Source organism: Nansenia antarctica, assembly GCF_963989245.1.
Source record: "Nansenia antarctica genome assembly, chromosome: 17".
Classification (NCBI taxonomy): domain Eukaryota; kingdom Metazoa; phylum Chordata; class Actinopteri; order Argentiniformes; family Microstomatidae; genus Nansenia; species Nansenia antarctica.
The window spans coordinates 10,993,199-11,013,345 of NC_137687.1; the positions used below are offsets into that span (position 1 = coordinate 10,993,199).

Here is a 20,147-nt window from a genome sequence, read left to right on the forward strand (position 1 = left end):
TTTGTGTTTGTTGACGTGTCCTCCCCTCTCTCCCGCAGTCTGTGTGTCGTAGCTGTGGGGCGTCCTCTGACCCCCTGCCCTTCACTGAGCTTGTGCATTACGTCTCCACCACTGCACTCTGGTAAGCAATACACACGTTTTGATGACATCACGCAAACATGTCACCCAGAAAAATTTCCGATTTCCCGATCCACTCAGGCCATTACCACCACCACTTTTCTATTTCAATACCTGTTCCTCTTCTTTTAAATCTACATAGCCCCCCTCTGTCACACACACACACTCACTCACTCACTCACTCACTCACTCACTCACTCACTCACCCACCCACACACCCACCAACTCACACACCCACACACTCACTCACTCACCCACCCACACACACACACACACACACCCACACACACACACACCCACACACACACACACACACACACACACACACACACACACTCACTCACTCACTCACTCGCACACTCGCACACACACACACACCCCCCCTCACCCTCACTCTGTCTCTGACTTCCCCAGCCAACAGGTTTATCAGAGGCGGGATGAGTCTTTCGGGGAGCTTCTGCAAGCGGCGAGCACCATCGGGGACCTCCGCAACTGTCCGGTAAGCATCTGCGCTGTTGCCTCATCACATTTACGTCTTTAGCAGACGTCTTATTCCAAAGAGACTTACAATCAATACATTTGACTAAGCAAGTAAATCATCAATTCACTATCTCTTCTCTCTCTCTCCTCTGTCTCTTCCCTCTCTCTCCTCTGTCTCTTCCCTCTCTCTCTCTCCTCTGTCTCTCCCCCCTCTCTCTCCTCTGTCTCTACCCTCTCTCTCCTCTGCTGTCAGAGTAACTGTGGTCAGAGGATCAAGATCCGCAGGGTCCTCATGAACTCCCCGGAGATCGTCACTATCGGCTTCGTCTGGGACTCTGACCAGTCGGACCTCACCGAGGACGTCATCCGCTCCCTAGGGCCGCACCTCAACCTCTCCGGGGTAAGAACGACAGGCCGTCATGGCCAAAAAAAGCACACGAGACGCCTCATACCTCGCACTTAAACAACATGTCCGCCTCGGCCCAGAGTAACGAACCCTTTAAGCACAGTTGTTCTGCGTCGGCTCGGCTCGTTTAACTGTTTTGTTTGTGTGTCGGAGGTTCTCCACAGCAGACGACACCTCTCATGTCTTGCCGTTGTGTGTTGGGCCCAGTTTATTTTGATGCATATATGTATATATATATATATATATTAGGGCTGTCAATGTTAACAGCTTAATCTGGAAACCATAACTTGTTGACTAATTTTCCATGTGTTTCTTTATTCCTACACCACACACGTTTTTGTTTTATCTCCCCCTAAAAATACAATCATGATTAATCACAGCCTATTATTGTGATTAACTTGCTAACATTTTTTTATCGATTGACAGCAATAATATATATACACACACACACACACACACACACACATTTTCAGAATAAAGTGTGGCTTTATCCCTCTGTAAGTCAGGGTGTTGCATAAGCCACCAGTGCCTGATGCCCAGTTGGCCTGCGCCACTGATCAACACGTGCCTGCTGGAAGGGTCAGGGTCTGCTGGAAGGGTCAGGGTCTGCTGGAAGGGTCAGGGTCAGGGTCTGCTGGATAGGGTCAGTTTGTGTCAAGCCCCTCCTAGTGCCATGGGCGAAAGGGCATTTTGTGTGCATGTGTATGTGTGTTTTGTTATTTTTTAAAAACGTATCCACCCGTAACATTCCACCCTTTGACCGATAGTGGCCCTGTGTCTAGCTATGTCTAACTATGTCTAACTATGCCAAGAACATCTCCAACAACATCGCAACAAAGCTAGACAACAAAAACACATCCAACTTATTTCACAACATCTCCATGAAGAACACTTCTTGGACAGACTCCTCTTACCCCTCTCTCTCTCCCCCCCGGTCGCCCCTCCTTTGCATTCCTGCTCTGGATTAGTCTAACAGTTCCCCCACAAGGCACCACCACAAAGGCCTTGATTCATACTTGTACTTTTTCATGTGACTGTTGTTGGGTGTTAAAGAAAGCCTCCCCCTCGCTTTGGAATCCATTGTCTCAAGATAGCCAAGTCGAGAACCGGCCTTTCAGGAAAGGCAGGCGGGAGAAACAAGCGGCTTGTTTCACAACCGCTGCTCCCAGCGGCCTTTTCAAACTTGTGGGAGTCGTAACTGCAGAAGTGGAACAGAGAGAGAGATGCAAAAAAGAGGAAAAACAAGCTTGGTGTTTTTTCGGGCCAATCAAGTGTAGAAGTGTATCTAACTTAAAGATCTTTAAGACCCTATTGTAGCATATTCCGGAAGCAATCAATACAGTGTGTGTGAGTGTGCGTGTGAGCGTGTGTGTGTGTGTGCGTGTGTGTGTTGTGTGTGCGCGTGCACGCGTGAGCGTGTGTTTACGCGTGCATGTGCATGTGCGTCTTTTTATTGATCATCAGAGATCACATCTCTATTACAATCGAGGTTCTTTGCCACCGTTGTTGCTTTGACTAGAGATCCAATACTAAGGCCTGGACTACACGTATATGGCTATGAATGTGTGAACGGCTTGACACCGACACCAGCTCTGTTTAACATAACCACACTGATCCACTCAATCGGATATTTTTTTATTTCTTCACTTTTTTTTAGCAGTTTAGAGAAATCTCCGTTTATGTGAGTGAAAGCGCTGTGTTCGTATGGTTGAGAAGCCCAATTGTACAAAAATATGAAAAATATCCATACACGTGTAGTCCAGGCCTAAGTTAATAACCCAAACGTGTCCGTCTGTCTGCAGCTGTTCTACCAGGTCACAGACGAACACGCCAAGAAGGGCGAGCTGCTCCTGGTGGCGATGATCTGCTACTCCAGCCGCCACTACTGTGCCTTCGCCTTCCACACCAAGTCCTCCAAATGGGTCTTCTTCGACGACGCCACCGTGAAAGAGGTGAGGGGCTCAACAAAGATCAGTCCCCAGAACGGACCTGTCGCTAAGCCACGCCCCAAAATAGAAATTGTCCAATCATATCACAGCAAAAGTCACTACAGGCAGAAAACTCGGACAAACAACTCGCTAATATCTGACGGTGAAAAGCTTCTAGGCTAAATATTCTTGTCATCTTTAAAAAAAAACATGTCTATTACTTACATTTGCCAACTCCCGCCATTGTAAGTCATTGAATGTCATTCAGTCACGGTCGGTCGGTCAGTCACTGTCAGTGAAGCGTTGTTTGTTTGTCCGAGTTTTCAAAGGGGGCGTGGCTTAGCGATAGGTCCATTAAACTATTGATATGTTGAATGAATTAAATTGAATTACTGATGAAATGTATGGCTCTCTTTCCCCCCTCTGCCCCCCACACCAAGAACGGAGCAGACAAATATAGATTGAATTATTATTATTTTTTCTCTATTATATTATGCTTTTATCAATAAGCAGTTGAGGCAGTAGTTCAGTGCTTTCATTAACCTTTGTCAGGGGATCGGAGGCATCCGCCAAAACAATAGTTTATTCAATGTGGATAGATTTTTGAGGGGACGGAGGGGGGGCGGTAGATCTCTGGGCAGGAGTGGCCTGGTAATTGGAGGATTACACTGGTGGTTGAGGTTCAAATCAGGTCCTGATGTGTCTCTCCTCCTCTCTCTCTCTCTCCTCCTCTGTAACAAAACCTCCTCATCTTTTTCTCCCTCTTCCTCAACTCTTTATTTGTTTGACAGAGTTCCCACGGGTCCTTGAAATCCTTGAAAGTTTGTGAATTTGAGGGAAAATAATCAAGGTCTTAAAAGTTTTTGAAAATAGACATGGGTCATTGAAGTGCTTGAAAAATATGAAAGTGCTAAAAAAATGCTACAAATATATATATCCAAAAATGTTTTACTTAAAAAGTAAAATGGTTTACTCGTCAACTAGTAAACAAGTCTCTGTATTGCTTAACTTGACACATATTTTACAATATATTGTTTTGCTGTGCTGTGGTAGAGAAGGCAAGAGACCATCTAGTGTTCACACACTCAAGCCTCTCTTTTTAATTTTTTCAATCTTTTTGTTGTCTGTGAGCGGTAGTTCCTATTATATAAATTCTCATCTAGATCTGTCTCAAACTATGCCGTGTTGGGTCCTTGAATTTGAGGGAACTGAGTCTTGAAAGTCCTTGAAAGGTGCTTGAATGTGATGTTTCAGAAGGTGTGGGAACCCTGGTTTGACCTTTTCCCCTGCCTGCTCTCCCTTTCCCTCTTCCATCTTTCTGTCCTTCTTTAACCCTCCATAATATTATGTCTTCTCTTCCTCCTCTGTATTTTTCTCTGTCTTTCTCTTTCTCCCTCTCAACCTCTTACCTTCTGCTCCCCCCCCCCCCCTCATTTGGTTAATTAAGGAGCACACTAGCATCTGTTAGCCTCCAGTCTGCCTTTGTGGCCTTTGTAGAGACGCACACACTTAGCCCAGCTTAGCTAATGTGATTGCGAGCCTCAGTGCGTAATATTCACTCAAGATTCCAGACAAAAGAGGGCTGTGTCGAGAAATACCTCCCTACACAGTTGTTTGTGAGTGTCTACTGTCCTCTCTGAACAGTTGATCTCATGTCTGAATCCAATTGTACTTTTTCTGGTCGAAACACCAAAGGTTTTGAGGGCAGTGATTTTGGAATAATTTGTCAATGCCTGGCCCCTAAATTATAATAAATAGTAGAGTAGTGTTTCGACAACCTCCAATGCCTTAGTGCACCAACCATTTGCTGTCATACACATGTTTTAAGTGTATCTTTGCAAAGAGTGGTTGAAAGTTGCATTGCGGTTTGGAGCCCCAACATTTCCTGTATATTTTAGCAGCTGCTGATAAAGGAAGGACTACAGTAGCTCTAAAAGTTGTGATGTTTATTGGCTGGCATTAAATGACACATTTGGCATATGAAAATACTTAAAGTTAATGAAATGAGAACATGTTTCGATGCCGTACGTGACTTTTTTCCTAGTTTTTTGTTACTATTGGGAAAATGCCAAATGATATCTGTCTTTCAACTTTGTGTGTGAGGTGTATTGATTTCCTTGTCTCTTATGTCCTCTTGTTCTAGATTGGGTCCAGGTGGAAAGACGTGGTCACCAAATGTATCAAAGGTCACTTTCAGCCCCTCCTCCTCTTCTACTCCAACCCAGACGGGAGTGCGATCTCTGCAGACAACACTTCACATCAGGACAGAGGAAATTCCCACTACAAGACCCCCATCATCGAAGAGGAGCCAGGTACGAGACATCAGACTCAAGTCATGGAGCCGTTGGAAAGACGTTGTATTTGCTTTTTGGGTCATGGAACACGTAACGGCCCCTTTTGTTCTACAATCATTGTCGGTACAATCTGACAGACATTTCTTGATTTGATGGTCTTGAGACCACATGAGTCTTGGTCGAGGTTTGTGTTTTGGAATCATCCCTAGAGGGAAATAAGACAGAAACCGTATCACCCCTTTTCTAAAACTGCAGATCCTTACGCCGTAATGAAGACAATTCATGGGAACAACACGCTTATAATTCATCTTTCCCTTTAATTCATGCTTAAAAAGTGGGTTCTATATTTAAGTCGAGACAGGAAATTTGGAGCCTGAGGTGGGTCCTAAAATAAGTGCTGCAAAGTGGCTCTCCCAACGCCAGCCAATCGGAAGTAATGGCAGTTAGTGTTGCCAGCGGTTTGACTGGGGTTTGAACTTTCCATTCCTGAAATGCACCCTAGGCCAAATCCCACTCAACTGCCATTTTTATTATTTTTTACAATCAGATGGATGACTGCAATGTCTCACTCTTTTTCTTTTTTTAAAAGTTATTTTTCTGAGTGGGGCAGTCCCACTCATATTTTTCATTTTATTGGACAGATACAGTGAAGACAGACAGGAAAGTAGGAAAAGAAGGGAGAGAGGACATGTCAGCAGGGCATGGGCCGGATTCGAACCCATGCCGACATGGGCATATGTCTGTACTGTAGACCGCGGTGCTAGACCACTGAACCACCCCAGGCCACGCGATGTCTCACTCTTTATGAACTTCAAGCCCCAGCACATTCAATCTGTTTCCAAAATCCTTCAAATCCTACCTTTATGCTTCAATGCTACCTATCAGCATCCTTTGAGGAGTCTTTGTTTGTGTTGCTTCTATGCATCATTTCATTAGATGTTGCAAGCAAACTTACTTATCGTAACTTAATTTGAATTTGAAAACGAGGTCTAATGAAGAAACTTATTTTTCCTGTTTGTGATGTTAAAACAGAGCATTATGCTCGTCGCCATTGGCAACAAGAAGTTGTTGGTGACAACAGCTCAACATTTCTGCTGTGGATTAATAACCTCTGGATTTGTTTGGGGGTTATCACCCTTAATGATTCTCCTCTAACCCACTGAACCGGCCATGCCCCAGGTCGTCACGGTAACAGCACTCAGCATTGCAGACAGGCTGAAATGAATCTTGAGACGAAAGACGAAAATCGTCAATTTAATTTGTGATAATACCTTTCTTATAAAAATGGATATTGGTTCATTGCTCTATTACAGTGCTGATTGTTCACTATTTCCGTCTTTGTTTCAATTTCATTTCAGTCGTCTGAATGTAAATTATTGGGATGGTATTGAATATTCGGTGTCGGAACTTGGATCTCGGAAATTCCGTTTTTAAATAAAATCCATCCAAAATATCCATACTTTTTTGTGTGTGTGTGAATTGACACAAAACATCAACCCTGGTTCTTCGCAAGTAAGGAGGTTCTACAACACAACCCCAGATGGTAACATCCTCCCACTTATCTTCTTGTCTACTCAGAATCTCCACCTCCTGGCCCCAAGAAACTGGACCTTACGCGAGAGAACCTGGATGCCCTGCTGGGCCCTGGCAGCTTCAAACCCTTGGCCTCTTCAACCTTCAGCAGGGGCAGCGCCCAGACCAGCGGGGGCCGGGGACCAGATACGAGAGAGGAGGAGAAGAGGAGTAATGGAAGGAATGGTGAGAGGAAGGGAAATAGGAGAAATAATTGGTATTACCAGAGATTGTCATAGTCAATTTATTCAAACACGCACCAAACTACTATCGGTTTAGGGACGCCCTGGGCTCGGACTCTAAAACAGAGAGAAAACATGATGGAATATTATGGTAACACAGACGGGCCGGCGCCTTGCATGGTAGCTTGCCGCCATTGGTGTGTGAATGGGTGAATGAGAGGCCGTTGTAAAGCGCTTTGGAATAATGCGCCATATAAGTCAGTCCACTTACCATTTTACAATTTATTGAATGGAAGAGATACGACGAGAGAAAAGGAAGAGTGCAGCTATGGAAAGACCGGGAGGTGTGTAAGTATGTGTCTTCTACGAAAGAAGAGGGTATTCCCAAAGTGAAGATGAAGAGGTTCAGAGGAAGAGAGAGAGACGGGATATTAGATAGAAGTTGGCTACTAGTAGAGAGGCCAAAGGGCGATGGCTTTGTAGAGAGAGAGGAGGGAAGTGAAGTGAGAGATTAAGGGATAGGGACATATAATTAGATAATTTCGCTCCCTCCTAGACCAACTGACTTTGTCTGTACCCTGGGGATACAGTTTCTCTCTGGGTAGAGAGAGGGGAGTGATGACACTGAGTGGTTACTTGGACAGAAGGAAGAGCTATGGGAGGAGGAGGAGGAGAAGGTAAAAGAGGCGAAAGAGGCGAAAGAGACGAAAGAGAGAGAGAGAGAACACACGGACACACATGCAGAATAGTTCCAGGTATATTGGCAAAGGCAGGAGAGGACAGCCAGGGAGCAGGGTCAAGGCAAGGCCCTAAGGGGCAGATGGTGGGGTCACGACTCTTCTGTTATTATAACACATTCCTTTGTTATTATTATACAGTATGCTGTTAAGTCTGTTCTTGTTTCTGTCCTCTTTGCTGTTATACTTCAGTTAAAGCCCGCAGATCAAAACGGTTTGATTTGTTTTCTTGTCGTCCAGGTAACTGGACAATGTTACCGGTCGCTCAGAGCTTTGAGAACAGTAAAGCCACTCCAAAGTGCTTGGACTGAAAATAGAAGTCAAGTCAACCTTGTGGGAAACCGATTCATTCTCGTAATTTCTCTCCATGTGAGCAATGAAATATCTAGGCATGGGAATCGAGAACTAGTTCCAGTTGAGAACCGGTTCCAAATTGTTCAATGCATCAGAATCGTATAATTATCGAATTAACGGACAGATTTAATGTTGCACTATTAGTTGTTGTTTTTGTATTAATCATGCACAGAAAGACTATGTACACAATACACAAGCATAATATTAATATATGTAGTTCAGTAATTATTAATACTTATTATTACTATTGAGTGTGGAACAGGACGAGAGTCTGACGTCATTCATTGTCTGAGACCTGTGGCGGGTGGACCACGTATTTAAAAAGAAAAAAAAGGCCGGAACAGATTTGTCGACTAGCAGTGTGTGTGTGTGTGTGTGGGGGGGGGGGCGGACGGACGTCCTAGCGCCTTTCCGCAAACTTGCTCGAACTTTTTCTGTGAGCAGCGTTGAAATATTTGCAAAAAAACAACAACTTTAAATGAGACTATGGTGGGACAAAACACACTATGGTGTTGTCTATGTATGGGAAACACTGCCATGAATACCATTTTTTAAAAATTGTTATTGAATTCAATTTAAAGCGCATGCGTGTTGATCTGGATAAGCAATTTTTAATTTTTCTGACCAATCAACTACCACGTCTGTTGCTTCGATCGCGTATGTTACTTTGTTTACATAAAGGGCTGTGAGAACGCAAATCAGAGAACTAATTCATGCAACAATGTTGCAATCTCATCCACTTGCTCGTGGTCATGATTCAGACTTTCATGTGAGAACATGACGTTAATTAAACCATGAAACACAATCCTGAGATGCATGGGACAGTTGTCCACACGTGGGACAGTGAGCAGAAAATGACCTTCTCTCGTGTCTCGACTCGTAGTGAATGTCCTTCTCTATTTGTCCACTTTGGCTTTTCCCATTCTTTCTGGGAGACGAGGCTGCACAGATAAGACTGAGAGGAGACAAATGGCTTCTGCGTGGCTGTGGTTCCACCTCAGTGCGTTTCTCCACACACAGCAGAAAGCATAGTGGTTCAGCATACATCAGCACATTGATCGGCCCTAAAGTTTCCCCCTTACACACTCAGCACTGTACAATGACTTGGGGGGGTGGGGGGGGGTGGGGGTTATAGGAGTTGGTTGGGGAGAGGACCCATGTGATCATGAATGATCGTTCTGTAGGTTTGTCATTTTTTATGTCATTCTTTAGTGATTGAGCTTGGAACACAGCACAGATAAGAGTCTCTTCTTTCCTGTGTTCTCCTACAGTGAAGATGCCCGTCGATCCCAAGAGCCGTATCAGGGACCTGTCCAGAGAGGTGGCCCAGAGAGCGGGGGAGGTCAGGGGGATGCAGCACCAGTCCAGGAGAGACTACGAGAGGGGCCAGCGGAGACCAGCGGAGTCACGGTACCGAGGTATGCCCCACACACACACACACACACACACACACAGGCCCTCCACAGACACATACGCACATGCACAGGTGCACGCACACACACATAAACACACACGCACACAGACACACACACATTGATTGATTGATTGAAAACTTTATTAGAAGATTTGCAGAAGTAGGTACATGAAAGTACATATTACATACAAGGTCAACTAACAGGATAAAAACCCAAGAAAGCCACTGGCTTATTTCAATTGGGGTCCTTGATTCTCAATTCATCGTTATACACACACACAGCTTGTCCATACACACACACACACACACACACACACACAGTACCGAGGTATGCCACTTTAGTTTAGTCACTTTTATAAGTGAATGCTGTTCACTAATTATTCCTTTGTTGATTGATTGTGTTATGTTTGACTGTCTGTCTGTGTTTTCATGTGGACCCCAGGAAGAATAGTCCCCACTATGGTGATGGTTAATGGGGATCCGTTTAAATAAACAAATAAACGCTTTAGATATGAAAATATTGGCACCCCTGCACTTCTGTCAGATAATGTTTTGGTATTCACATGTTTATGTATTTTGTTTGTATCTGAACAAACAAGCAGAGAAAACGAGCCAAACACACACACACACACACACACACACGTACAAAGAAAGACAAGATAACTCTAGTGCTCAATACCGTTCGCGCAACCCCGGTAATAAACAAACACACGCATGCATACAAAACAGACCGCTCGGCTTTACCAGAGCAAAAGGCTAGCCTTCCACTACACTGGCCCTTACGTAACCTGCGGATGTGGAGCGATGTGTCAGGAGGGGGGGATTAAGTGCTGCTGACGTCTATCCAAGCCTGTCTTCATCCCTCCCTTCTAATCAGACCCTGTGGTTCCCCCTCCCTGTAACGTACACCAACGCACAGTCTCTCACCACTGAGCGGACAGGCCCAGATCCATGTTGCTGATAGGTAGAAGTTATAAAAATAGGTTTAAGTCCTCTACCATGTTGCTTAGCCTACATCTGTCCTGTTGTTTGTGACGAGTGCAGTAGAGTAATGTCTACCTTCAGTAGGCTGGGTCCAACTCGATAAATATTAATAAATATTATACTGAGATTCTCATTTAAATCCACAACAGGGGGATTTGGAATGGGGCTAGGAACCAAAATGGAACCCCCCCCCCCCCCCCCCACTGCAGCAATCCTGTTAGCACCAGGCTCACGTCCCATTATGATTGAATGCAGTAGGCTAGCAGGCTAGCGTCACTTTCATGATAAATGGTTAGACCTGGGGGGTGACACTGCAGTTAATGTAAGTGGTATAAATCTAGCCCAGTGCCACTCGTGCCTCGGCTAGCCTAGCACTCTGCTAACAGCAGACTCCAGAGCAACTGGATACTTTCAAAAAAAAAAGACAACAAATTAGAAAGTTGCCATTTTGGCTCAGGTTGGGAAAGTTTGGTTTGTGACCCGGAGGTTTAATCTGCTGTGGCACTGTGTCAATGTCTACATTCAGCTGCCCCCCCCTAAATTCACACACGCTTTGATTGCACAGGCTCACTGACTGTCTAGCGTACACACACACACACACACACACACACACACACAAAAGTGCACACACACACACACCATTTCAAAAGTCTAAGTTATGTTCGAAACTGATTTAATTCTCATCACATGAGCTGTCAGCAGAATCCCTTCTCACAGCAACTTCATCTCTCTAGGATACATCTAAAGTGCTGAGGTAGTGTTGTATAACATAATTCATTATGCACACCTGAGACACGGTTTAGACGGCCTGCAGTAGATTATGTATGACCCGTGTCATTTATGTAATTAAATCGCACCACACGCTGTATATTAGCCTCTTTATGTTTCATCTAATACACTCCATTCACTTCATCTAATACACTCCATTCACTCGGTCTGTTGGCTAATGTTGGACACCAATGCCGTACGCAAGAGGGACCGGACCAAGATTATCGAGCGACAGACAGTGAAAAATCATTGATAACGCATATATTTCACGATTCATGCCTCCCTTTTGGGACATTCCTCTATGCGTTCAATGACCTGCGCTTTTTTTCATTATTTAGTGTTGTCAGGCCCACAGGAGTTACCTAGCCAGAGAACATAAAACGAAGACGCTAAAGCTGTGGCGCAGGAGGTAGAGCCGGCGTCTAACGATTGCAAGGTTGGCAGATTGGCGACTCTCAAAACCAAAAAGCAAATTTCACTGCATGAAAGATTTCGATAAAACATAACTCCAGAGATGACGAAATCTTAATCGAGCTTAATCAAAAATGTTGATTCAGAACAGTCGCCAATGGAAATCGATTTTTGGCTCGTCTGCCCTTTATTGCACATATTTTATTTTTTTTTCCGATTTGAGTGTTACAATTCCTTTAGCTGTGTAGTTTTATTGAGTTAAAAACCAATGTCTGGTCTAAATTTCATGTGAATAGCTGCAATAGAAATATGTCGAATTAAAGAATTGTTGATGTGTTAAATACTTATTTTCCCCCAGTGTATTGTTCTATGTTCTGGCAATAAAGCAATTGAAATGTAATTCCCCCCCCCAAGTATGGTACACCACAACCTACCCTGTGCATATGTCTTTGTGAAAAAACGCAGGCGTGAGGTGTAAATATAGTATCGTCGTCGACACATGTCGTCACTTTTGAAAATGGTCCGAGAGCACAAATGAGGCTCAAACCTCAGGTCACGCTTCCTGCTACTCTGCTTGCGCCCCCGTTTGAAAATCACCCTAGACACCGACACCGTTTTTAAAAATGTGTTTGTCACATACATACATGACGATAACATTCCTGAGTCAGTACTGTATGTGTACATTTCTTTTATTAGGATAAAGCCCCTTGAGATGTGCCATCTCGTTTTCGAGGGGGTCCTAAACATAACACTACATAATACACAGTAATGTACATGTACAATACACATTACATAATAACAGCAAAACAATAAGAGACACAACCATGACAAAACACAGACAGACAAGAGACAAACAACAACACACATTGCCAATTGAAAACATTGAAAACATCACAACCATAACAAGGGAAGGCGGATCTACATACCACAATATACATACTACATTTTACAATCAACTAAATAGAACTGGTGTGTGTGTCTGAAGTAGCCTAACATATGACCGGACTGTCGTCTAGTAGAGATGTCCAACCATGTTTTATGAAAATAGCCAGCATGACTCACTGCGTCCTTGAAAAAGACACACACACACACACACACACACACACACACACTCTGCCCCCAAAATCATACACAACTCCAGGCCACAGACTCAGATCAAGGGGGTCATGGACAGCCAGCAGGGAATCTGTGTATGCTTGCAGTCAAAGACACACACACACACACACAAAGCCCCAGCCACCCTCCGTCATTAATGTCTGCACAGGCGTCACTACTGTGTGAGGTTGCTACTCTCTGGCCAGACACCAAGGAGAAACACAGGCTCCAGGCTTCCATTATCTAACGCCTTCCTATTGTCTGCCAGACGTCCCTGCGATAAAACTACTGTATCCAACCCCTTCATCCCCCCCCCCCACCCCACTCCCATGTTGTCTCTTCACTGAGTGTTGTGTCTCAGGTCGGGGGGTGGCATTCAAGGTCAGAGTTGCGGCTCTTGGCAACCTGACATGCTACATTGGCATTTGGCAGCAGAGTCCACAGGATGAATGCTATGCCAGCCCAAGTTCGCTGCTTCACCAACAGCTTTTTCCCCATAGCCATCAGGACTCTGAACGCCTCCCTCTAGCCCCCTCCTCACTGTCATGACCGACATGCATACCATGATTGTCTGTTGTTGTCTATTTATTTTATTTTTTGTCTGATGTTGTCTATTGTGCACTTCCTTTTTGTCATTTGTGTGCTGCAGAGAATAAAACGCTGTACCGAGAACAAATTCCACCGGCTATCTCTTCTCACTATCTATCTATCTATCTATCTATCTATCTATCTAAGTGTAATGTCAGAATCAGCATTGCCCTGCAGAACATGTGAATTTCCTAGTTGTATCCGCCCAGAAAGGTTGTTTTGAATGATTCATGTAACCCGCACTCCTTCTCCACACCACCCGTCTTTGGTCTGAGAGTCAGTTGTCAACATGGCCCAGTTGTTTTTGGGACAATTTTGACATCATGTTTAACCCATGGTCCCAAGAATAGGCATATTGGTGCCCTAGCTAAATTCCCAATCTGACACTCATCATGGGCACCGAATCACAATCTCTCCCTGCTTTCAATGGACTCATTCATCTCCTCTCCACTGCAACTCTTCCCCAAGTCGTTGTTGCCAATGACATATTTTTAGACAACTTACCTTGGGAGTAATGGTTAAATTAAGGTCATATTGTGTTAATAGTGTCTTACAATGAATTTGTTGTCTCATGACAATCTAAGAGCTATAGTAGAGTAGCTTTTAAACCACTAGACAAGTTGATATAGTCCTTTCTGTTGAAGAAACTGCATTTTTTTTGATCACTTAAAAATACCAGAGGAATCTGTTGGACTATGTGCTTTGTGTTGTTGTTTTTTTTAATTGTGATTTAGTGGTCTCGAATGGTCTCTCATAAAACTCTGAAACTCTATACATTTCCATCAGATCTAACTAACGGATGTTTGAGGCGCTGGTGGAAAGCCAGTGAGTAGTACAGACAGACTGTGTAAGGTAGGGAGATGACATGGATAGGGAAAGGTATTCTACTGATGAGAAGATGAATAGTGGTTACTAAGCCGTTAAGGCAGAGGTTGTACATTGTTTCACTTTATTCTTTATTTTTTTATTCTATTGTATTTTATCTTTACCTTTTTCTTTTTACTGTTTTCCCCTGCTTTCATATTCATTTTATGCTTATGTATGTTTTTATATTCACTTTATGTTTTTATCCCTGTCGTAAAGCACTTTGAGCTGCATTTCTTGTATGAAAGGTGCTATATAAATAAAGCTTTACTTACTTACTTACTTACTTACAGATCCAGAACAAGAGAGGACTTACTCCCGCTCCGTCTCACCGCCAGAGAACGGCTTCAAACAATACCTGGACACCCGTCTCTACAGCAGCCAGGGGAAAGGCCCCTCCAGGACCGAAAGGACCCCCTACCTGGGCGGCCGCTCCTCCAACGAACCCCTCCGCTCCCACTCCAGGGTCCAGGCGCCGCCGCCCACCCTGTCTAGCGGAGGCCACCACGGTCGCAGACCCGACCAGCTCTCCAACGGCTACGACACCGACAGCAGCCAGGACTCGCGGGAGCGCCCCGATAGCGGAGGCGGAGGCCGTAGCAGGCCCAGTCGACCGTGGAAGCCCATGCGGGAGGTTTTAAACGTGGACAGCGTGACGAGCAGCGGGGGCACGGGGGGTGGGGGCGGCGGCTACGAGCAGCAGCAGCGCCGGCAGCACAGCCCGCGCCGGAGGCCCTCCAGCCAGGAGAGGGCGCCTCCGTCTCATCACGAGAGAGACAACAGGGAGAAGGACTTCACCTGGGGCGGCGGCGGCGGGGGGGGGCGTGGAGGGGGGGAGGAGCGGATGCCCAAGAGTCTGATGACCATCTACGAGGACGAGCAGAGGCACGAGACGGGGGGCAGCCGGAGCTCGCTGGACTCCGAGGGGCGGGGGGGGGGCTCCGGACACGGCGCCGACAAAGAGCGGTCGAAGGGCCCGGGCGGGCTGAAGGTCCGCAGCAACGACAACTGGAAGATCCAGAGGACTGAGTCGGGCTACGAGAGCAGCGACCGGCTGAGCAACGGCTCGGCCTCACTGGACTCGCCCGTGGTGGAGAACTTCGCCTCCAAGGAGCTCCGGCCTATCCCAGAGGTACATCTGACAAGGTAAGAGGAAAGGGAGCGTTCTTTACTTCGGTGGCTCACTCTGTGGCTCAGTTGTAGTTGAGTGTGGCGCTAACAACAGCTTAGATTGTGGGTTTGATTCCCGTCACATCTGACAAGGTAAAAGGGGGTGTTCTTTACTTTAGTTCGGTGGTTCTCAAACCTCTCCTCTGGGACCCCCGGCCGCTCCACATATCCGATCTGTTCCAGCACCACCAGCACACCTGATTCAACTAATCAAGCCCACATCATAATTGCTTTGTACTTGATTGGTTGAATCAGGTGTGGTGGTGGTGGAACAGATCATTATGTGGAGCTGCTGGGGGAAACCACCATAATAACCACCATAATAACTACCATCCTTATTATCCTTAATCTATACTTCCAAGCATTGTTTTCTTGTCACAATTTTCTTATAGACATGGTTGTCCATCACTATACAGTATGCCTAAGCTATAATTCCTGCTCGTTGTTATTAGTAATACTAATGCTAAAGGAGAACGGTATTTTTAAATCTGTGGAAGTAGATTACTATAGAATACCACTGCTAGGTATTAAGAGAATAGTGTTGCAATTGGCTTTTCCTCATTTAGTGCTGTAGTACTGCAATGATCCAATTAGCATTGACTCTCTGGAGTCTCCTGAACTTGCAAATGCCATCTAAAACCAAGATGGATGCAAGCTATCTATGTACTCAAGAAAATAATCTGTTTTGTGGATTAGTATCAGATTACACCGTAGTGAATCGTTCACATTACAAAGTAGTTTGGAGTGCAGTGGATAGGGGGGGGGGGCTTATTTCCGTGTTTACACTAGCAGTTTAGGTCCAACGTAATCTCTTTAAAAGGTTGGTAGTGAAATCAGCATCCCAAGACAATTTACAGGAACATACATAGAAAGGCTTTGTCATGTGATGTGTGAGTGACTGTGACCATTTGACTCAGTCCGCTGAATTGTGTATTTCAGGGACCCGTTCTTTCAACTGAGAGGTTACGATCCAAAGGCTGACATCTTGCACTCTTCTCACTCGTTCTCCTACGGTAAGCGACTCGGGTGTCCAACTTCCCATGATGCTTTGTGCCAGTTACCTTAGGACCCTTGACTACAGGAACTCCTTATTTGTCTTGCAAGTTTTGTTTACCTGCTGCTCAGGTAGTTTTAATAAGTTTGACCTTTATTTGTTCTCAGCCAATTATAGCATCTGGCAACATTCTAATTTTACACCCTCCTTGTCATACTTTGTTTTGCCCAAAGCATACACATCACACTCCAAATGTGAGACGGAGCAGCTGTGCTCTTTAAGTCAATACCTGACGACCTGGATTAGATTTCTTCTAGACTGAATTGTTTTATTGTTATTGAAAGCAAAGCAGCGGAAAAAAATTATCGGCGGAAATACTGCATAGTTGACTGTTAGTCACATAACCAAATATGTTTGGTATTGATGAAAGCAAATGATCTGATCGGATAAGATAAGTCAGTCATTAAAAGAAAGACAATCCTCATCATCATGTGGTTCAGAAATGTCATTTCCCCGGAGAGGTTCTGTGTAATAAAGACTTGACTTGACTGCTCAGCAGTTTCCTTGATTTATGCTCCCATCAGTTGTGTTAAGGTCAGTGCCCAATGCTGGGGATACTTTATGGAAATCCATATGCTCTGTGTTCCTCATTTACTGGACCTGACCTTTTTCCTTAGAAAGTGAATGTGTGTTGTTATGTGCAGAGTAATGTGTTCTGCCCGCCCTGAGCAACACATGTGACAACACACGAGTCTGAGACATGACAGGCAGTTGGTGTGAATTTCAAACAACATGCTGGGTTGTGTTCATCTGTGTTCTATGTGTTCATCTGAGCATTTAAATGTAAGGAAAAATCTATTAATCTGTAGTCCCCATGTTGGATGAATGGGGGCGGCTGTGTCTCAGGAGGTAGAGCCGGCGTCTAATGATCGCAAGGTTGGCAGATCGGTGGTTCGAGCCCCAGCTGGCCACATGTCGAAGTGTCCTTGGGCAAGACACTGAACCCCAAATTGCTCCCAGTGAGCGGGCCGGCAGCGCCTTGCATGGTAGCTTGCCGCCATTGGTGTGTGAATGGGTGAATGAGAGGCTGTTGTAAAGCGCTTTGGATAAAGGCGCTATATAAGTGCAGTCCATTTACCATTTTTATGACACAAAAAACAAGGCAGCAGGTTCACAATTAGGAAATAAGTGTTGTTATCCCCCCCAGACAGAATAGAGTCAGATTAAATGGGATGATTCACTTGCTTAGTCAAATTTATTGATTGTAAGTCGCTTTGGAATAAGGCGTCTGCTAAATGCCAAAAATGTAAATCTAAATGTACAATTAAATGACATGAAAAGCAGCCCCTTACATACACCCCTTACATACTCTCATAGTCTCTGCTTCCCATCTGATGTTTCCACCAATCAGAGAAGAGGGAGAGAGAGAGGGAAAGAGAGGGAAAAACATATCTTGTAATGCTCCAATCAGCGTTCACAGTCAAATAAATAAATAAGTGAAAGAAAAAAACAGAAAACATCACCGATTCTCAGAATTGGAATCCATGGAGTTTGTCCTCAGAGAAAGGGGGGATGATGAGCGGGGCTTGCAGGAGCCTCCCAGCTGTGCTCAGCCGGGCAGAAAACGCCACGACCCGGGCCTGTCAGAAGGTGGCATTCACAACATGCACCTAAATAAAACGTGGCATAAATGCGTCATTTTGTTTTTCACCCTTAATTCGCTTTTTTTTTATTATGTGCATTTGATGAGCGAAGGGTGAGGTGTGAGGGCAAATGAACGGAATGTAAATGTGTTTATTTCCTCGTGTTAACTCCTCGTTAAGGAAATGAGTTCGGGGAACATAGAGAGAGGGGACACGACAGTGTTTATCCCAGTGTGAAGGTGTTTTTTTTACGTAAGTGTGTGTGGCGAGCTGACAAATGAAAGCGGAAAAGGGTAGCCTTTAATGTCAATCCCCTGTCGGCCCGTGAGTGTTTGTGTATGCAGAGCGATCCATGTGGTAACACATCCACCCAGGCAAGGAAACAAAACGGTTTTGAAGCCTTGATTTATTTTTCTCTGATTTCCACTCCTCTGTTTTTTTCGACAAATCCTTTAATAGGATAAGAAGATAAGACAGTCTGGTCAATTAAATGTATTTTTGTGTGATATGTCGTAGCTAAATTGCACACATTAAACAGAGGAATATCAATTGGTTATTATTTATTGTCAGGCAATATTTGGTATTTCCAAATTCCATTTGCTTGCTTGGTTTAGTAATGTTTCATAACGCTCTCTCTCTTTTAGAGCCAGGATATTGCATCTACTCCCCGCCCATTTGCGAATTGTATCGACAAGCTCCAGCAAAAATGTGTTTGAAGTCAATTTGGCCGGAGCTCAGTTAGTGGTATTCTGGCACGGCCTGCCCTTCCACAGAGGTCTGAGCAGATTCCAGAGGTCCATTAGAGGCTGAAATCCTTTCTAAAAACACACCGGTGTGGGAGAGAGAGAGAGCAGCAGACAGCAAAACAATGACAAATGTATTTTCTCCTCCGTGTGAAGGAGGAGAACTGACATGATCCGGATTCAGGGCCAGACGCGGTGGTAAACACCATTTAGAAAACAGTCCCTTGTTTTGTCTGGATCGACTTTGTTGTGGTTAGATCTGTCTAAATCTCTCCTGGAAACAGCCACCCAGACTTTGCCACCTTAATGACAGCCCTTGTGCCCTTGCTGCTGGGCTCCGTGCCTCCTAACCGTAGAGGCATTCTGTCTGTGTGTGACGGCTAGAAAAGGTCATGGCTGCCCCCGTGAGATGTGCACAAAGTCTGGCTGCTTCAAACAGCCGTACTATCCAAGTAGTAAATCATGTGTATTTACTCCGATTGGCTCGTGCGGTTCCCCAGACCCTCGTTGGAGACCGCGAGTGTATTGGAGAAACACACTCTCTCCAGTGCTGATTGTTGTTCTGCTAAAAGTGTTTGCTTAATGTCACTAATGCAAAACTGAATGTGACCCCCACTCAACTAAGTGGTTCAGTCCTATGAGAACACAATGAGAACGGTTCTAAAAATGTGCCTTCTTTTTCCCCTTTCGACGCACATTCTTTATTGTTATCAAGTGTCTATTTGACAGTATCAAGGACGGTAAACTGCAGTGTTACAATGTGTAGGTGTTCTGTCTCTTTTATGGGTGAAATGTTTGAAGATAACATGTGGTGGACTTTAGTTTTATTCAAGCATTTATTCAGTGTTTGTCCCTTTAGTGTGTTTTTCGCGCCCACTGCCTTTGAGAGCGTGCCTCGGCCCCCGGTGCATCCGGTGTTGAGATGGGAAGAGTGCCTTTGGCTCCCATGGGTAACCAAGCGCATTTAAAGCCATTTCCATGCAAATGCATGCACTTATACAACAATGTAACCTCCCCTTCATTCTGCACATGTTTAAATGGAGCTACAATTGAATAGATTACATAGAATTTTCATGACACATTTTTATTTTATTTTTAAAGAAAAAAAGATGAATGGAATATTTATTGTGGTGATATTCTCTCTCGTGATTGTAGTGTGATATGCATACTGTATCTGTCTGTGACTCATCCGTATGTTGGGAGCGTGGTTTTAATGCTTCCAGCCTTAGATAGCACATTGATGCTACTGAAGCCAGTGACTAATGTGTTAACCTTAGTGTTAATGCCCTAGGATGAGTCCACACTTCTAATGTTCATAGACCAGGGTCATATCAACCCTTAATGTTCATAGACCCCGGTCATATCAACCATTAATGTTCATAGACCAGGGTCATATCAACCCT

General features: G+C 44.7%; 1 protein-coding gene across 1 annotated transcript in view; it reads left to right on the top strand.

Annotated features, from left to right (window-relative positions):
• Nucleotides 1-20,147, top strand: part of usp53a (ubiquitin specific peptidase 53a) — a gene marked incomplete at its 5' end in the record, with an annotated part of 34,769 nt that overhangs the window by 6,381 nt on the left and 8,241 nt on the right. The window contains 9 exons of the mRNA XM_080547850.1: nt 39-121; nt 532-616; nt 851-997; nt 2,806-2,955; nt 5,075-5,243; nt 6,804-6,983; nt 9,342-9,488; nt 14,488-15,340; nt 16,304-16,377. Of these exons, the coding sequence (XP_080403976.1) occupies nt 39-121; nt 532-616; nt 851-997; nt 2,806-2,955; nt 5,075-5,243; nt 6,804-6,983; nt 9,342-9,488; nt 14,488-15,340; nt 16,304-16,377 (1,888 nt within the window). The remainder of the gene's footprint in view (nt 1-38; nt 122-531; nt 617-850; nt 998-2,805; nt 2,956-5,074; nt 5,244-6,803; nt 6,984-9,341; nt 9,489-14,487; nt 15,341-16,303; nt 16,378-20,147) is intronic.